This window comes from Gobio gobio (assembly GCF_949357685.1).
Source record: "Gobio gobio genome assembly, chromosome: 20".
Classification (NCBI taxonomy): Eukaryota; Metazoa; Chordata; class Actinopteri; order Cypriniformes; family Gobionidae; genus Gobio; species Gobio gobio.
Window position 1 is genome coordinate 19,785,063 of NC_137113.1, and position 18,538 is coordinate 19,803,600.

The window sequence follows — 18,538 nt, forward strand, 5'->3', positions numbered from 1 at the left end:
ATATTATATTATATTATATTATATTATATTATATTATATTATATTATATTATATTATAATGTCCCATCATATATTATATGATATTATATTATAATGTCCCATCATATATTTATGATATGTATGATATGTATGATATGTATGATATGATATGATATGATATGATATGATATGATATGATATGATATGATATGATATGATATGATATGATATGATATGATATGATATGATATGATATGATATGATATGATATGATATGATATGATATGATATGATATGATATGATATGATATGATATGATATGATATGATATGATATGATATGATATGATATGATATGATATGATATGATATGATATGATATGATTATGATTTGATATGATATGATATGATATGATATGATATGATATGATATGATATGATATGATATGATATGATATGATATGATATGATATGATATGATATGATATGATATGATATGATATGATATGATATGATATGATATGATATGATATGATATGATATGATATGATATGATATGATATGATATGATATGATATTATATTATATTATATTATATTATATTATATTATATTATATTATATTATATTATATTATATTATATTATATTATATTATATTATAATGTCCCATCCTATATTATATTATATTATATTATATTATATTATATTATATTATATTATATTATATTATATTATATTATATTATATTATATGATATTATATTATATTATATTATATTATATTATATTATATTATATTATATTATATTATATTATATTATATTATATTATATTATATGATATTATATTATATTATATTATATTATATTATATTTTTTATATTATATTATATTATATTATATTATATTATATTATATTATATTATATTATATTATATTATATTATATTATATTATATTATATTATATTATATTATATTAATTATATTATATTTTTAATAATTAATATTCATCTCACTCTTTCAAAATGTATCCCAAATGGTATACTTGAAGGGCAACCATACATTTTATACATATTTAAAATATTTTTAGTTTTGTTTTGTTGTTTAATACATCAGAATAGTGGAAGGTCGAGCCATCCACTTGGTCCAAGTGTTATTCGTCTTTTAAAATCACAAGATTACACAAATTATACAGTATTTCTGTCTGCTCTCGTTGTTGCACGGCCTCACTCTCATCTCCATAATTAATAAAAATAGTCACTTATGTGATGGGCAGAGTTATCAATTCCTCTCTTTCTGTGTCTGCATCTCTTTCCCTCCAATAGTGCCCTCATGTCTCTCACCCATTTACATGTCCACCACTCCAATTACTGCTGGCCTTCTGAAAAAGATGACCGCAACGCCACCACTGGCGGACACTTGACATGATGTTGTTATTCGCCCCAAATAATAATAGAATACACAAGTGGGCAGCGAGGCGGGTTTCCAATTAACCTCCAACCGCCCTCAAGTGTGGAATCATGGTGAATTCTAATCCAGAAGATGAAGTGTAAAGGAGCTCTAGACTTTCTGACAGACTAATCCACCTTCTAGGGGGAGTAAAAGGGCACGTATAATAGTCTGTCTACATATTACAGGCCTTTTAAGAGATCGCTTTTCACACCTGCACACCAAAGAGTGAGCCAGCGGTACATCATAGCTCTGTTGAGTATTTTGATTTGTGAGGGAACATGTTTGTCATCTACTGACAGTTTTGCCATGTCCCTTCATCAATCAAGCCATGGGTGTGCAGAACAACAGAATGTGATGTTGATTAAGACAGCTTCTCAAAGAGAACAGAAAGACAGAGGGCACAGAGGTATAGAGGACATAGAAGAAGGTGATGTGAAACAGTAGAACTGACATGAGTCTGCAAAGTACAGCTCAACAATTCGACCCTGTTACCAAAGTTACTGTAAGAAAAAAAAAAAAAATCGGTAATACTTTATTTTAGTGCCCTTGTTACAAGTTACATGAAGTTACTATAGTAATAACTATAAATTGTGCATAATTACATGCAACTAACCCAAGTATACAGTACTTTAATGTTTAAAGGGGTGGTAAACCACGATTTCACTTTTCTAACTTTAGCTAGTTTGTAATGTTGCTGTTTGAGCATAAACAACATCTGCAAAGTTACAACGTTCAAAGTTTAAAGCAAAGGGAGATATTTGCTTTTAAAGAAATCAATTTCTAAGGACTACAGCAAACGGCCGGTAGGGACTACAGACATTCCTCCAGGGTTGCTGACATCACCAGTCCAAATATTTACATAAAACCCTCCTCCGAGAATATTAAATAAGGGGGGGCGAGGCCATTTTGTTTCGCCGCGGGAAAGCTTTGTTGAGGTATAGTTAGGCTGGAGTGTTGTTGCCCCAATGCCGACGAAACGCTGTTATTTCATCCGGATTGCAGGTCCACTTTGTTCAGCCTTCCTAGGGACGGGGGTGCGTTGCAGTGCGCTTAACACACAACATGTTATATGCATGTGTGTATGAGACAGAGGGGAACAGGTCGCATTTGCAGCAGCTATTTGCTGCCCATCATAAATCAAAGCACGAGACAGACAGGGGTCGGAGGAGAAGACCGGAAAATGTGACATAATGGACAATATTCGTCTGTATTTGCAATACACGAGCTGCGGTTCAGCTGTGCGAGACAAACACTGCCAGTGTGTGAATGCACAACGGGCGCGCACGGCTCCCACGACACATTTCACTGAGGAAAGCTTCCACAATCTTCGCAAGTTCAATGAAGGATTCACACAACGGCTTGTCCTGAAAGATGGATTTAAAAACAGAAGCTGTTTACGGGCCACAACCTGTAAGTATGATTTATTTTTCGTCTATGTGTTTTCCTGTAATAGTTCGTATTGTTAATTGTACGTTGTAGCAAGGAAGTAAACAGATGACAACGCTGTTTGGCTCTGCAAACCAGTTTGTTAAATGCTCATTCATACTTAACGTTATCCGACAAACACCTAATGTTACAAACTTTTTTTTAAATCTCAACAGCAAACTTGGCATTAGTGTAAATTATTCTTTGATTAGAGCTTTTATGTATTGTTTATCTACAGGCATGCTAAACATGGTTCTGTGTTTGATTTGGCTACTAGTAAAGCCAATGTTTAGTGTTCGTTTTGGATTAATTGTTCTTGCGACAGATATTTGGCTATACTCGTTCTAAAAATACAAAAGTAACAGTGCCGTTCAGTAGCGATCACTATAGATCCGCAGTCTTTACTCTTGAGGACTGAACAGGTTCTGCTCGATCATCTTCACTAAAATTGTCTGGGTCTGATTCGGGCTCAAATTGTTATGGTTTTATTGACGCCATTGTTTCTAATACTACCAAAGCACAGTCTACCGGTAAAGGTAAGGGGCGTGACGTTTCTGACAAACGTGCACTAGGCGGTTAGCGAATCACAACACACTGGGCCAGCTAACCAATCTGAGCCCATTGCGTATTTTTGAGGGCCTGGCTTCATAGAACCCGGAAACCATCAGACCGTTTTTACAAGGAGGGACAGAGCAGTGTAGAATAAAGGTAAAATATATGAAAAATAATGAAAATTTTTAAAAACGAAGCATGAACACATGTTACAGTGCACCCCACAAACACAATCAAGCCTTCGAAAGAATGTGTTTTACCACCCCTTTAATTACACAATTTTAAAGGTGTCCTTAATTGTTAGTATAACCGACAAAATCTAAATGTATTATTGTTATTATTATTACATATATTGTACAATATTTCCTAAACGTTAAGCACCTCTTTTCCCGTATCATTTGTAATAAATAGATAAATATAAATAAATAATACATAAAAAACAACACTTACACTTGCTTCTTTTTTGCACTGCCTCATTCTCATCTCCATACTTCTTAAAACTAGTCACTATAAAAAAGTTTTTTTTTAAATAAAATAAAATTATAAAATTATAAAATAAAAAATAAATACAATTAAAATAAAATAAAATAAAATAAATATACTTTCAGACCCTATTTGTGGAAAGAGCCATGTAGAGTGGGAATGCCCACCCATACTTGGTCTTTTATTCATACTTTTCTGTCAAAATAATTTTAAAATGTGTATGACATGCTGCTTTAGCTTTTAGCTTGACAGTCTAATGATTGATGATTTGAGTTTTCTCCTACTACGCTTTTTCACCCCATTTGTTTTGATTAGTGCCGGGGAAAAAATGACAAATAGGATCAACAAAAATCTCTGTCATCCATTTATACAGTGATGGTCCGCAGCAGGCGAGCTAGAGATAAAATAATTCCCAAATTAATGCAAACAGGCCTTCAATTAGTCTGGGTGGCTCTTGAATAATGAATTAGGCTGTCTGCTACCACTTCACCCCCTGTCTCTGATTGGCACAGGTATTAATTAGACAAAAATTATTATATGAATGGATGCACTTTTGTCGGCTAAACGAACAAGAAGGCATGCACCTGGATGCTATTTCTGACCCCCCGGGCCTACCTGCTCCAGTGATGAATAATGGGTGCAGTTTGTCTGTCGGACTCAGTGTCAGTCCTAGACTTCTGGGGGCCCTAAGCAAAACTTTTAAGGAGCCCCTGTCAGTGCGTTCATTAAATTATAGATACAATACTGTCAATTTTTTTACACTGACGAGCATTCGATTATCTTCAATTACCATAACTGAGCGCGTTTAAGAGAATACTCCCCAAGATGTATATTCTGACATATTTGTGTGTATTTGTCAGTTTAAGCGCACAGCCTAAGTCCAAAGTAGCCTATATTTGTCCATGTTTCGAGGCACACAGAGAGCCACCTTTCGCAACTCAATATGCTTTTAACTCTTTTTTTTTTTTTTGTATAGAGCAAGTCCGACAGGAGACTGTATATAACGACCATCACGTTATGATTTGACTGATTTGGATGTTATGTAGGAAGGCGACAGCTCAAAAGGAAAGGAACAAAATGCAGCAATGTGTTTTCATAATCATTGGAAGCCAAAATTATAAACGAAAGTAAAATTATATTAATCACACAGCCCTAGGCATTAAATCATATTTGAGAGCCATGGGGTCCCCTGGTGGTTCGGGGGCAACTTGCGTACTTTGCCTATAGGGAGGACCAGCACTGGTCGGACTGATAGACATACTAAACTGTATCCAGAGGGGTGAGAACTGAACTGAACGAGACCCCACACAAATTACCCTCACCAAAACCTTGTCTGGGCTAGTCAAAACATTCCAGCTAAATACTACCATTGTTCAATATACGTTTTACTACTCGCCACAAATAGGGACATCAAGCAGGATTGGCCAGACATGGTTCCTCGTGAAATAAGAGCCGCGGGGGAACCGCGGGCATCTCCTTGGCACGGAGGGTGATTAAAACATCCGGTATATAACGATGTGGCCAATGAAATATCATCACCCTGCCTCAGAGAGAGAGCAAATGTGTGTGTGAGCCAGTCTCTATTATTCTTTCTCTGTGTGCGCGCGTGTGTGTGTGTAGGTGAGTGTGTGTGTGTGTAAAGAGAGAAGCCGTAAAAAGCAATGAAGAGGAAAATGATCAATAAATCTAAAGTCCCTAAAATGGCATGAACTCCTCTGGTATGTGACTGAGCCCAGACTACATTTATCTTTCAAATGTTGTTTAAATTAAATTAATTGACCACAGTGCTTAAATAATGCAATTCAACATAGAACATTCAGAATTTAATAAAGTCTTCGATTGAATGCACGGAATTAATAAATTGAATTAAGTTCCGAGTTCCCATTTTCTACAACAGAAAGTGATACAAATTTACCTTAATTGAACATTCAATCACTGTAAATAAATAAATAAAAATACTGTTATAGCAAATACTGCAAAAACGTAATTAGTTCGGGTTTATTTATACTCTTCAAAAATTCTTACAAACGTACAAAGAACAGTAACAGATCTCAATATAATATAAATATAAACGCATTACTGTGCATGTCTTTGCACATTTAAAACCACTGATTAAACCAATAATGTTTCATTAGTTAAAGGGATAGTTCACCCAAAAATGAAAATTACCCCATGATGTACTCACCCTCAAGCCATCCTAGGTATATATATGACATTCTTCTTTCAGACGAATACAATCGGAGTTATATTAAATGTCCTGGTTCTTTCAAGATTTATAATGGCAGTGAATGGCAGCCCAAAATTTGAAGACAAAAAAGTGCCATTATAAAGCTTGGATTAGCCAGGACATTTTTTGATATAACTCTTGATTGTATCCGTCTGAAATAAAAATGTCATATACACCTAAGATGGCTTACTATGCCTTACTAACATTAACAATTATTAATACATTTGATAGAGCATTTATTATTATTTATTAATGTTATTTAATAAAAATAAAACTGTTCATAGTTCATGTTAGGTCAGGACCATTGAATATTATCACAGTCTTTAAGCAAACATCACAATTTTTTTTTTTTTCACTTTCATTACGTTTGGAAATATTTTCAATGTAAGATTATTTCTAAAATGTAACTCAAGATTATAATTGTCAATATAAACAAATATGTGCATATATTATTATACAACAGAGCACCTTCATTAAATTACAGTGTATGGTTTTATACAAAGCGTGCACGAACATGGCTGCTGATATTGTACTCACTGGGCACTCGGTTAATAGCTCGAAGAGGTCGTAGTACTCTGACAGTTCGAACCGCAGAGAAACTAACGTTCTGCAGGTTGAGAGAGTATTCCAGCATCCTGTAACACACAAGCAAAAAGAGTTTCAACTTTTAATAAAGCCAAGATATTTGAATATATGCATGCCCTAATGAAGGCACATTATCCCCAGTTTGCAGTTCATCGGTTAATTAATCCACACTATGGATTTTATTGCAGTTTTGAATTTTTAACATCCTCCATATGCATCCCTTACGAATGGCAGAATAGCATAAAAGGGCAGCAATTTTTCAAATAAACGCTGACAGCCCAGACACATTAGTGGTGTGTTTTCTGCCGAACTAACAACGCCATACTGTAGATCAATTGAAAGTTATCAGGATTCATCAAACAATTACACTGAATCGTTTTCAATTAGGTCAAAGAGAGGTGGAAGGAAGGTTAATGTAGAGCTTTCGCAAACAAACACATCCACAGCTGTTCCGCACATGTGAACTTCGGAGTAAGGCACATAAAAGAATTGCATGTTTTTGTAGAAAATAAACAAAGCGTGTGTCTCTATGTGCCTGTGAGCTTGCAACCGTGTAATTGCAAACCCAATAACTGTTTCTGGCCATACAACAACTTAAAAAAAGTACAGTAGATTACACTATACGTATCAAGTTTATAAGCAATGCTGATGCAGATAAGCGCATGCACATGTTAATGAGGGTTCTCATGGTCACGTGACCTGCTTCGATTAAAGCTGCGTGATCTGGGGTGTTTCTCCATGCTCTCAAATATGGATTGAGTGAAGTCGGTGACGTGCAAACAGTACGAGCCCCATTAGCCAAGCAGGGCAGTGAGGAAATGTGTTCTGACTTTGTTGCTCCTGAAATGTGCAGAACAGCTTTGAAGGCACTGATTGGACTTGATGGAAACCAGCTGGCAACTGGACTGCAAAAATAATAACAGTGGTGACTAAGACGAAAATTTGAAGGAATGGGAATGAAGAAAACACGCAAATATCAAAAGAGAAGGGGAACACAGGAAGTAGATAGGGAGAAAGGACAGATTTCAGGAAGAGGGATGACAGGGTTAGAGAGAGAGAAAGGACAAAATGCCTGTAAAGCAGGGGAGAGAGACAGGACATGCGTGAGGACACTCCGCAAAAATGTCCCAGAGGGACGCAGGACGTGTCTAAACAAGGTGGATGTGTGTAAATGTGCTATAGTCAACAAGCTTCTTACTTCTTTCGTACGCACATATGAATCACTAATATGGCCGCTTGCAAGCATATAAACAAAACGTGAAGTGTCAGGCCCGGGCGTTTGTCCAGTCAGCACCTAGACCTCTCTTCTGTTATCTGTTTGTGTTTGGCACGGCCATGATGAAGGATGACACACCTTCCCAGAATCACTCTGTTTCTTGACAACATGGTCGCACTATCAACAATGGCTCCATGCTGCATATACAATGCCAGTTGCGAGGTCACTATAATAGGAAAAGTATGAGCGAGTAAAAGGTCTTGGATCCAAAACAAGTGTGGCCTTCCACATCTATAAGAAATCTGCTCAATTCGATCTCCGGCTGCACCCGAGAGAGCTAGCGTGCTGTTGTGTCTTGTTTGAACAGCTACACAACAGACTATTGAAAGGACTGAAAGACATTTACATTCCTGCAGCATTAGAAATACCAGCTCTTTTGGGACGTACTCCATCTCATACGTTATAAACCAGAGTTGTTCTGTATGATCAATGCAAGATTGGTTGGTTCACGGAAAAGCTGCAACAGAGTATATGCTGCATTTCAGATGCTTTATGCCTCTCTCTCTCTCTCTCTTTCCATCCTCTCAGAGTCCCTTGTGGTCTTCAAAGCAGCCGTCCTGGCTGCAGTTCAATCAGAGCTTGGTGTCTTCCACCACCTGGCAGGTTAATGAGGCAAGTTTCAGAGGAGGTTCACTTCCGAACAATCAGCTCTCCATTAAGATAGAGAAGGAAGATACCCCTAACAACACACACACATACTCCGTCCTCTCTTTCCTTCTCAGTCTGTCCACATGAATCAAATTATTTGTCTTACTTCTGTTATTTCATTTTAGACCATCTACAAATGAATTTAAACAGTGCATAGGTTTGACAAATAAAGACTAATACAGTTTAGCATAATTTTAGCAACAAACAAAACAGCACAACCATTTTCAACTGTGATAAAAATAAGAAATGTTTCTTCCACACTTATATTAGAATGATTTCTGAAGGATCATTTGGCACTGAAGATTGGAGTAATGGCTGCTGAAAATTCAGCTTTGCCATTAAATGATCCAATTACATTTTAAAATATGAAAACAATTACTTAAATTATAATGATATTCAAAATATTATTGTTTTGGCATTTGATCAAATAAATATAGCATTGATGAACATACGAGAATACCTTACCAACAGTAGTGTTCGTTCGTTTGTTCGTTTATTAATTTATATAGCACCTTACAGGCTGCACTGTAGTTCCAAGGTGCTGTACAATACAGTGGAGAACAAAAGAAGCAACAAAACAAGACATAAAACATCAATAAACTAGCAAAAAGGATTAAAATGCCAGAGAGAACAAATATGATCTTAAACGACCCTTAAAGACATTTAAAGTCAAGGAAGATCTAACATCCAGAGGTAGATTATTCCACAGTGGCCCAGCGAGAAAAAAAAGCACAAACCCTCCTTTCAATTTGAGAAGTGCACGAGGGAGAGTCAAGAGAAACTTATTCGAAGATCTTAGTGTTACGCTTGGACTGTGGGGCTTAAGCTCAGCTAGGTATTCATGCGTCATTCTGTGAAGTGCTTTGAAAAAATATGTCAGAATCTTGTATTGTATCCTAAATTGTACTAGTAGCCATCCCAAAAGAGACAACAAGTTAGTAACATGATCTGAGTTCTTTGCATTCATTAACAACCTTGCAGCAGCATTTTGTACCAGCTGCAAGCAAGCAACATGTTTATGGCAATTCCCAACATAAAGAGCACTACAATAGTCTAGACGGGAAAAAATATAGGCATGGACAACTTTTTCCAGGTCCCTGGCTGGAAGAATTGGCTTCAGTTTGGCTATTGCCCTTAGATAGAAAAAGCAATTATGAACCACCGTCTTTATCTGTCGATCAAATATGAGGGATGGGTCAAAAATGACCCTCAAGTTCTTTACTTGATCATGCAAGTGCACCTCCCATGGGCCCAAGTTATCCTTTACTATCTGGCTGCAAGCTGAGCGAAAAATATAGAAAATAGATTTCCAGCCATCCACAACTTTACTTCCTCCAGACACTTAAGGAGTAGGGCATTGGAATCCTTACTGCAGGGTCTCAACGGTAGATAGACTTGAGTGTCATCAGCATACAGATGGTACGAAATACCATACTTCTTAAAGATCATTCCCAAAGAGAGCATGTACAGGGAGAACAGGACTGGACCCAGAATGGAGCCTTGTGGTACCCCACAGGTGATAGGTGCTGAAGCAGTTACCAATCTTCACTGAAAACGATCTACTTTCCAAATAAGAGGCAAACCATTTTAAGACTGTCCCCTGAATACCGACAAATTGCGTTAGACAAGTCAGAAGGATCCGGTGATCAATGGTGTCAAAGGCTGCTGACAAATCTAATAAAATGTATGCTGCATATTTACCTGCATCCGTAATCAAAAGAAGATCATTAAAAACCCGTAAAAGGGCTGATTCTGTACTGTGTCCACCTCTAAAACCCGACTGGAATTTATCTAAAATCTTATTCTTTGTTAAGAATGTGGATAATTGTTTCAAACCAATTTTTTCAAGTACCTTAGACAAGCTTAACATAGAAATGTGTCCGACTTTGGTTTAACTAAGTTTCCAAAACTTTTAGGAAATGACTAGCATAAAAAAATGCCTCAGAGCTAGAGAGTTATTGACTAAAAGCAACAAAATTTCCATTTTGATTTCATGGAGCTTGTCCAGTTGTCTCAGCTTACAAACAGATAGAGACAGAGAGATGCAAACATGCAATACTTCTTTTCAATTTTATATTTCTGTCTTGTACTTTTCTTTATACGTATTTTTCTCTCAACAAGCTCTCAGACACAGTTAACGTCAGGGGTGCTCTTCTGTTTTTATGGGATGAGACTTAGTGATTTACTATGGTCGGAACAGGATAATCTGTCCCTATAGCCTCGGATTCAGAACAGCAAAATTACAAGTTTCTTTTTTGAAGTGCTCTTCAAAACAATACCTAAACACCTAAGCCAAACAAGTTTCTTCCAGTCTAAAGAAAAACAATGTATAGGCGCTGCACAACCTTTCCCACCCTTTCAATGAGAAATAAAGTCAGGATTTTGTTCTTTCATATATATATATATATATATATATATATATATATATATATATATATATATATATATATATATATATATATATATATATATATATATATATGTGTATCTTTCCCCTTGACTCTATATACACTATACTATGTCAACACTGACCCACTCTGGGGCTCCACAGTCCCTTTATAGAATAATAATCATAATGGAATATAATGCAGACGTATAACTTTAATGGATGAAGAGGAAACCTGATTTGCTTTGTGCGCCTCAGCCACAAGAGCGTTCCTCTGATGGGTCAAAAAATAAACGAATGAGGGGGACCTGCAACTGGCTTTTTTTTCTTGAGGAAACATTTGATAACCTTTGTTCATAACGCTTTGTCCTTGTCTCGTCCTATTGACATGGTCTGGATCTGCACATAAAGTGTGTCAGCAGCGGGTCTGGAAACAGTCGAAGCAGGATCATTAAATCAGAAGAAGAGGTGGACATTTGGGTTCTCCTCTCTTTCATGACTAAGGCCCTGTCCACATGGAGACGCGTCTAGCTGTATACGTAAAACATTTGTATCGTTTCAGCGTTTCGTCCACACGGATCCAGCGTTTTGGGAGCCTGAAACCAGTGTTAATTTTGACAGCAAATTTTGATTTAGTTTTAGTCATAGTCTTTTGACTAAAATGCCATTTAGTTTTAGTCATATTTTAGTCACCTGAATTGTTTTTAGTTTTAGTCTAGTTTTAGTCGACTAAATCTACAGTAGATTTAGTCTCCTAAAATCTAATTAGTTTAGTTAAATTGTAATACATTAAGCATTTAAGCATTACATAACCGAACTGACATTTTGACATAATTTAGTTTTTTACATTAAAAATACACGAAAGAGAGCTCAATTCACTTTTTTGTTTGTTTTTTAAAAACATCTATATAGTTTTTATAACTTTGTATTCCTGTTTTAGTTAGTAGGCCATATCAGGTTAAGCTAAAGCTTCAAATATTTTTTTTTTTATGGTTTTAGTTAACTATTATAACCCTGATACTTTGATACTTTATTGAATATGTGTCAAATACTGGTCTTTCCTCCTGACTATGAATTAAATGGGAATTAAATTAAATACAGTTTATTGTGTAACCAAAAACAAATATATAATGCGTGACTTTTAATTACAAACAAGCTCGAAATACACATTGACTCTTATTTTGAAATGTCTGTGCCTCTATTGCAGTTGCAGCAAGAGCTCATTTCAGGAGATAAAATATGCGTTGTTACAACCGTCTAAAACATATTACTATATAAACATCGTAAAGTAAATATTGTCATTATTTATCAGCATTAGTTCATAAACAATTGCCTGGCATAAATGTGCCTGGCACAAATTCATTGATTGTGAGCCGCTCTGGAGCGCTGTATTTGGGGATGTGTGAGCCTGTAGAGTGCGCAACAGCGCGGTATTTTCCAGCAGTTAGATCAGCACGTTTAAATCAAATGTGCGCATCTGTTACACAAGATATCAGTTCTGACTGGATCTCTTCCCTAATCGTCCCTCCCTAACATTTTCATCTCGTTTTTATTTGTTGACGAAAATGACAGTTGATTTTCGTCATAGTTTTTGTCATCCAACACTAGTTTTTATTTAGTTATAGTCTCGTTTTTGTCAGTGAAAAAAGGTTGTTGACGAAAATTATGACGAAAATTTTTCGGCAACGAAATTAACACTGCCTGAAACCACTATTTTTTTAATCGGGTCCCAGAATGGATAAATCTGAAAACGACACCCTTGCGTTTTCGTGAATACAGTCAATCCGTATATTCTGTGAAACGGTGATGTCAACCCACATCTTGCACATGCTCCAAGTCTTCTTCTCCGTTTTTAGTGCATCTCTGTGGCAGAATTACAGTGCCACACACTGGTCTGGCATGTATACTACATCGTTTTGTGTCTGTATCAGTGGTTTCGTGTGTACGCAGATATTTCTGGAGACGAGGATAAAAAAGATTGGATAGGGAAAGCTCTGGCTTTGTGTGGATGTGGCCTAAATGAGGATAGTTGTTTGATTTAGGATTGGAACAGCAGATGACAACAGTAAGATTTGTTTGATGTTAGCATTCAATTTAGGCTTTTTTTTTTTCAAACAGAATTAAGAATGCACTGTGAGAAACAAAAGTCATTATATGAAGCATGAATATTTCATAAAAGTTACCAAATCAAATGAGAACCCAAAGGGATAATTCATCCAAAAAAATTAAAACCCTGTCATTATTTACTAACCCTCATGTTGCTTCTGTGGAATACAAAAGGCGGATAATGACAAACTCTACTGAGCCACCCAATTATGGTATATGATTGAGTCTTTCAAGCCTAAAAAAACATGCAAAGGCAATGTTAAATCATTATAAAAAGTCATGTGGACTTAACATGGGTGAGTAGATGATTTTCGGGTGTACTATCGCTTCATAATTTCAAAGCTATTGCTGCACCAAATCCAAAAAAAGGTCAATAAAAGCAAATACATTGCTGTCCTTTCTTTTAGAGGTTAGCAAATGGATCTCGACCTGATAAATGTGTGGAAACTCTCAGCCATCTGCTAGTACCTATGAATGATTGCGTTATCAGTTCCAGGCGTCTCCATATACAAATATGAGATGAATAACTCCTAAGATGAAAGGGCTGGATGCTGTCCAGTGTCATCAACAGCCTCCAAGCCAAATAGCATTCCTGAAGCCCCCTATACCTAGACACGGAATCCTCATTCAGGCACAGGAAAACTCCATTAGCACTGCCGATGTGGGTCATGACCTGATCAGGAGCTTTTACTGTGATTCAATTTAGAGCAGACTTGCCTCTAAACTCTAGCCTATTCTCAGTTGTTAGTTAGAAAAGATATAAAAAAAAAGTAAACTTCAACTATTTTTGAAGGATTTGAATGATGGGCTTGTGAAAGCTTCTAAAGAGGTCAGACTAAGCATGCTCTTGTGACAGTCACATAGAAGACAGTAACTGTCAGCTTTCTTGACATGAATAATGGCAATTGAGTTGACAGGTTGCGTTAGCCTTAGAACTTATTGACTTGACCAGAAAATGGCAGCTGTCTACATGAAACAGAATACATGCCAGATCAAACAACCCAGAAAGTAAATTATCATAATTTTCTCACAAAGATGTTCATCTGAAAAGGCCATTTTGGGACAGACAAAAAGATTCTTAATAATAAAGTGACAAATGTTCTAATAACACAATAAGGTATGACTTTCAGGTCGACTTGCTGGGTTTAACCTAAAATAAGCAGTGAGTTTCCATGAGTTGAGAGATCTTTCTCAAAGACCTGTCAGAGACAGAAGTCTTAGAATGCTTGGAATGCAATGCTTCCAGGCAGACAATCAGAACCTTTACTTCCTTACTTCAGCCAAGGTCCAACCATAGTGAGGAAAAGAAGGGTAAAGTGGGAAGAGGAAAAGGAGGAGAAGGGGGTGTAGATGTGGAAGCAGAAGTGAATGTAAAAATGGAATAGGGATTCAAAATATAGATGTGAAAATGGAAGAGAAAGAGGAAAACAGAAGGGAAGGGAAGGGAAGGGAAGGGAAGGGAAGGGAAGGGAAGGGAAGGGAAGGGAAGGGAAGGGAAGGGAAGGGAAGGGAAGGGAAGGGAAGGGAAGGGAAGGGAAGGGAAGGGAAGGGAAGGGAAGGGAAGGGAAGGGAAGGGAAGGGAAGGGAAGGGAAGGGAAGGGAAGGGAAGGGAAGGGAAGGGAAGGGAAGGGAAGGGAAGGGAAGGGAAGGGAAGGGAAGGGAAGGGAAGGGAAGGGAAGGGAAGGGAAGGGAAGGGAAGGGAAGGGAAGGGAAGGGAAGGGAAGGGAAGGGAAGGGAAGGGAAGGGAAGGGAAGGGAAGGGAAGGGAAGGGAAGGGAAGGTGGAATTAAATAAGAAGAGGCTGTATAATAGGTAAAATGAAGAGGATGATTAAGAAAATTAGGCCTGGTCTTGATGGTAAAGCTTCCATACTAAAAATAAATCACAAGATTTTCCAGTAAAATATAAAATTGCCAAAAATTAAAAGAAAGTTTCAGCAAAAAAAAAAAAAAAAATGTTCTTGTGTCTGTTTCCTGTCCAGGCCAAAGTTTTGTGCAGCCCTTTAGTAGAGAGAAAATGCGTGAGAGAATAATGCCTGAAATAATTACATATTGGTTCCTTGTCAAAGTATGCAACATTTGGTACAGCATTATGGAAAAAGTCATAAAACTCACTTACATCAAGGTTATGGCAAAGTGTGCTAGAAGAAATTCTAAAAATACCTTTATACCCAGTCTCTTCTTAAAAATCATAAAAGCTTTCCTGTCTCATAGAGCATTTAAAAAGCATTTAAACAATAAGTGAAAACACTGTCACAATCCCTGTAGAAGCCCTGTGGATTTGGGAAGTTTTGTGTATTTAACTCAGTGAGTGTGAAGACTGGATGGGAAAAGGGCAGAGTCATTTAAAAGTGATTCAGCAGAAGTTGCCAAACCGCTGCGGGTGTCTGAAACTGATACCTCGTCTTGGTGGGGTGTATCGAGGGTCTGCATTCTCTAAGGGTTTGCTTTGAAAGATTGAGAAGAGAGAATGCTCGCCTCAATGTCTCTGCAGATGAGACACACAAAGACATACGATCCAGAGTACAGCAGCCAAGATCTTTAGACTTCTATAAGCTCTCTGGCTCACCTCAGATAGAAAAGAACAGAAGATTCAGCAAAACAATGTCTCAGTGAAGGGGGTTTTGGTAACCGAACCATCCAGTTGAACCACCAGCACCAATTTATTCACTTAGTATGCAGGCTAAAATCAGTTTTAGACTTGCGATTTATTGCGTCAGAATGTTCCAAAAGGGGGGGAAAAAACCTCACTAAATGTTAACGTTTAAACTGAAACAAATGGTTCATATTAACAATGCCTCCAAGTTCTCTGGTTTATAATTAATTATTCTTTTTATTTTACTTTGGTTGCCAATTTCCAAAGCCCAAAACATAAATTAAGCTTAACTGTTTTTTGGGCATGTCACTATGGAACTACCATTGTATTATGTGAATATCATTTCAGAATCATGGTGCACATCAAAAACCATGCACCACATGATACCAAGGTACTCTTACTTTTTGGTAAAGATAATAAACAAAGATTTGCCAAATTCTTCAGAAGATACCACAACCGATCAAATTGCTGAGGACCGTAAAACGATGTAGACTGTCACAAATTACCAAAGGTTTTAATGGTAAGCATTTCATCTGGAGAAGTAGCAAACACCCAGAGGGAAATAAGTTTAAGCCAACAGTGGAACAAGCCAGCAGTCTGTCACTCTTGTATGGTTATCTTGTGGAGACACTTTGGCTGATGTCTCCTGAATGTGCTTCCATATGCTCCATATGCTGGGCTGATTTCCATTTCAACAAATAATCCTGTGAGATTGCTAACACGACACATGAGGTCAGGTCCGAGGTAGTAAAGCTGGCAATAAAGCCCATGCAGCCATTGAGTCAGGACTGACACGCTTCATGGAATGGAAAAGGGGAGTGCTTGTGTTTTCTCGAAAGCACACATCATGCCAAGTCAATACTGAATGCCATGTGTTTGTATGTGTGCATTGAAAATGTGTGTGTGTGTTTGTACTATGGTTAACAAATTGCAAATCTTTGTCCACTAAGCTGCTTGTCTCTTCTGACCTTTTGTGATCTTTGCAAAAACCAATTATATCTTTATTAGTGATGCACATTTTCTTTACTATATTTCCCAGGGTACACATTTACACAACTAACTGTGTGCATTCAAAACCAGTTTCACTGTTTTATGGTGTTTACAAACCCATGTTCATTGATCAGTTCTTCACATTAAAGCGCGAAGAGTTGAGATTCACAAATACACATAAATGTAGTAAGTGAGAAAATATATCATTCTGACATTCACAAAGAAACACTAAAGAATTACATATATGCAGCTAACCATGTGTGTATCACAATTCTGTCACTATTTTCTTTACATGTTATTTCTTCTGGTGAACATAATAGGAAAAAGCATTTATTTGTACTTTTTGAACTTTATCTTACTGGCCAAAAACTGTTCAACTGTAGTGTATATAAATCTGTGCTCATTTTCACTCAAAGAAACGTCATTTTAGGAGGACTCACCCAGCCAACACAATGAAGAAGTCTAGCCGATTCCAGGTGTCTCCAAGGTAACACTTTTTCCCAAAGATGCCCAGTGCAACCATCTTGATTACCATCTCCACAGCAAAAAAAGCAAAGATGAAATCATCAAAGTCCTGGGGGGGGAAGAGAGAAATATCCAAAGGGTTAGAAAAAGCTTAAAATGCTGCTCAGTTCAAAGCTTGCAAATATGTTATTTTCTTCATCAGGAGAAATAACTTAACTCTTACTTTATTAAGGACAACTTATAAATAAAGAAATAAATTCTCCAAAGGCATATGCAGATGAATATTAAATTTCCACTTTGATGTCACAGCATGGTGTGTGTGTCCATGAGCTGAGTGGCTATAAGCCTTGACTCATCCTTAAACAGTGATCTCAGTGGGCTCAAACAGCCAACTCATCCAAGTCTTTACACACAAATCCTCTTCTAGTGCTCTGCTTACGTTACCCAAACATTTGTTTTGCATTAAAAAAACGTAAAATATGAGAGTCAGTCTGTCAGTGCGCTTTTAACCAAAACGTCTGTACAGATTTATGAAAATGAACAATGCAAGTCTATATTACTCTACTCTACTATAAAATGTATATTACACAATGCAATTGTGAAAAACACAGTGTCAATTTACTGATTATTCGGTTTATTGTTGTTCAAAAATTACTTAGACAGGTGAACTATTCAGGCCTCTTTTAATTTCATTGCAACACTAGGTATATCAAGTGGAGTAAACTACCTTATTAAATACGTATTTTCCCTAGTCAGATGCAAAAGTCTGTTTGTGAGTTCTTGAGTAAAGACCATAGGCTGAGTCCTTGAGACATCAGCGGCTATGCAAACTCAGAGACCCTTGTTTCCTCAAGGTTGACTGTCACTGAAAGACACCTGGACATTCTCAGCCAGCGAGGACATTAGTCAAAGCTCTTAAGTGAGGGATTCCCTCCAGCCAAAGCACTTGCACTCTGACAATGCAGGAAATGTTAATTAAGCCGCAGTGGAGAGCATTTACTGTCGTGCTGGATATTATTCAGAGCCAAGCACTAATGTATTACCTCATCTCTGATCTGCTTGTATTGTACATAGTGGGCATAGAGTACTACAGTTATTGCCAATTCAAAGTTAATGGTAACACACAAAACATCCATAAACAATACTGTCAGGATGAGGACGAGGGGAGAATCTGTGAGATTTCATTTTACATGAATTGTTTGAGGGAGGAGACTGTCTATTCAGACAGAGATTGATCTCCTAAGACTATGCCCTAAAGTTCTCTAATTATCTGCCTTAATGTGAACATATGGTGAACACATAAACACAAAATAATAATAATTGCACTACAGATAACAAAAATTATGTTTTCCATATTTCCAGTACTATTTT

At 36.8% G+C, this 18,538-nt stretch overlaps 1 protein-coding gene across 1 annotated transcript in view; it reads right to left on the reverse strand.

Annotated features, from left to right (window-relative positions):
* Positions 1-18,538, reverse strand: part of cacna1g (calcium channel, voltage-dependent, T type, alpha 1G subunit) — a 283,552-nt gene that overhangs the window by 119,297 nt on the left and 145,717 nt on the right. The window contains exons 4-5 of the mRNA XM_079846045.1: positions 17,143-17,276; positions 6,655-6,752 (exon numbers count right to left, since the gene is read on the reverse strand). Coding sequence (XP_079702171.1) covers positions 6,655-6,752; positions 17,143-17,276 — 232 coding nt within the window. The remainder of the gene's footprint in view (positions 1-6,654; positions 6,753-17,142; positions 17,277-18,538) is intronic.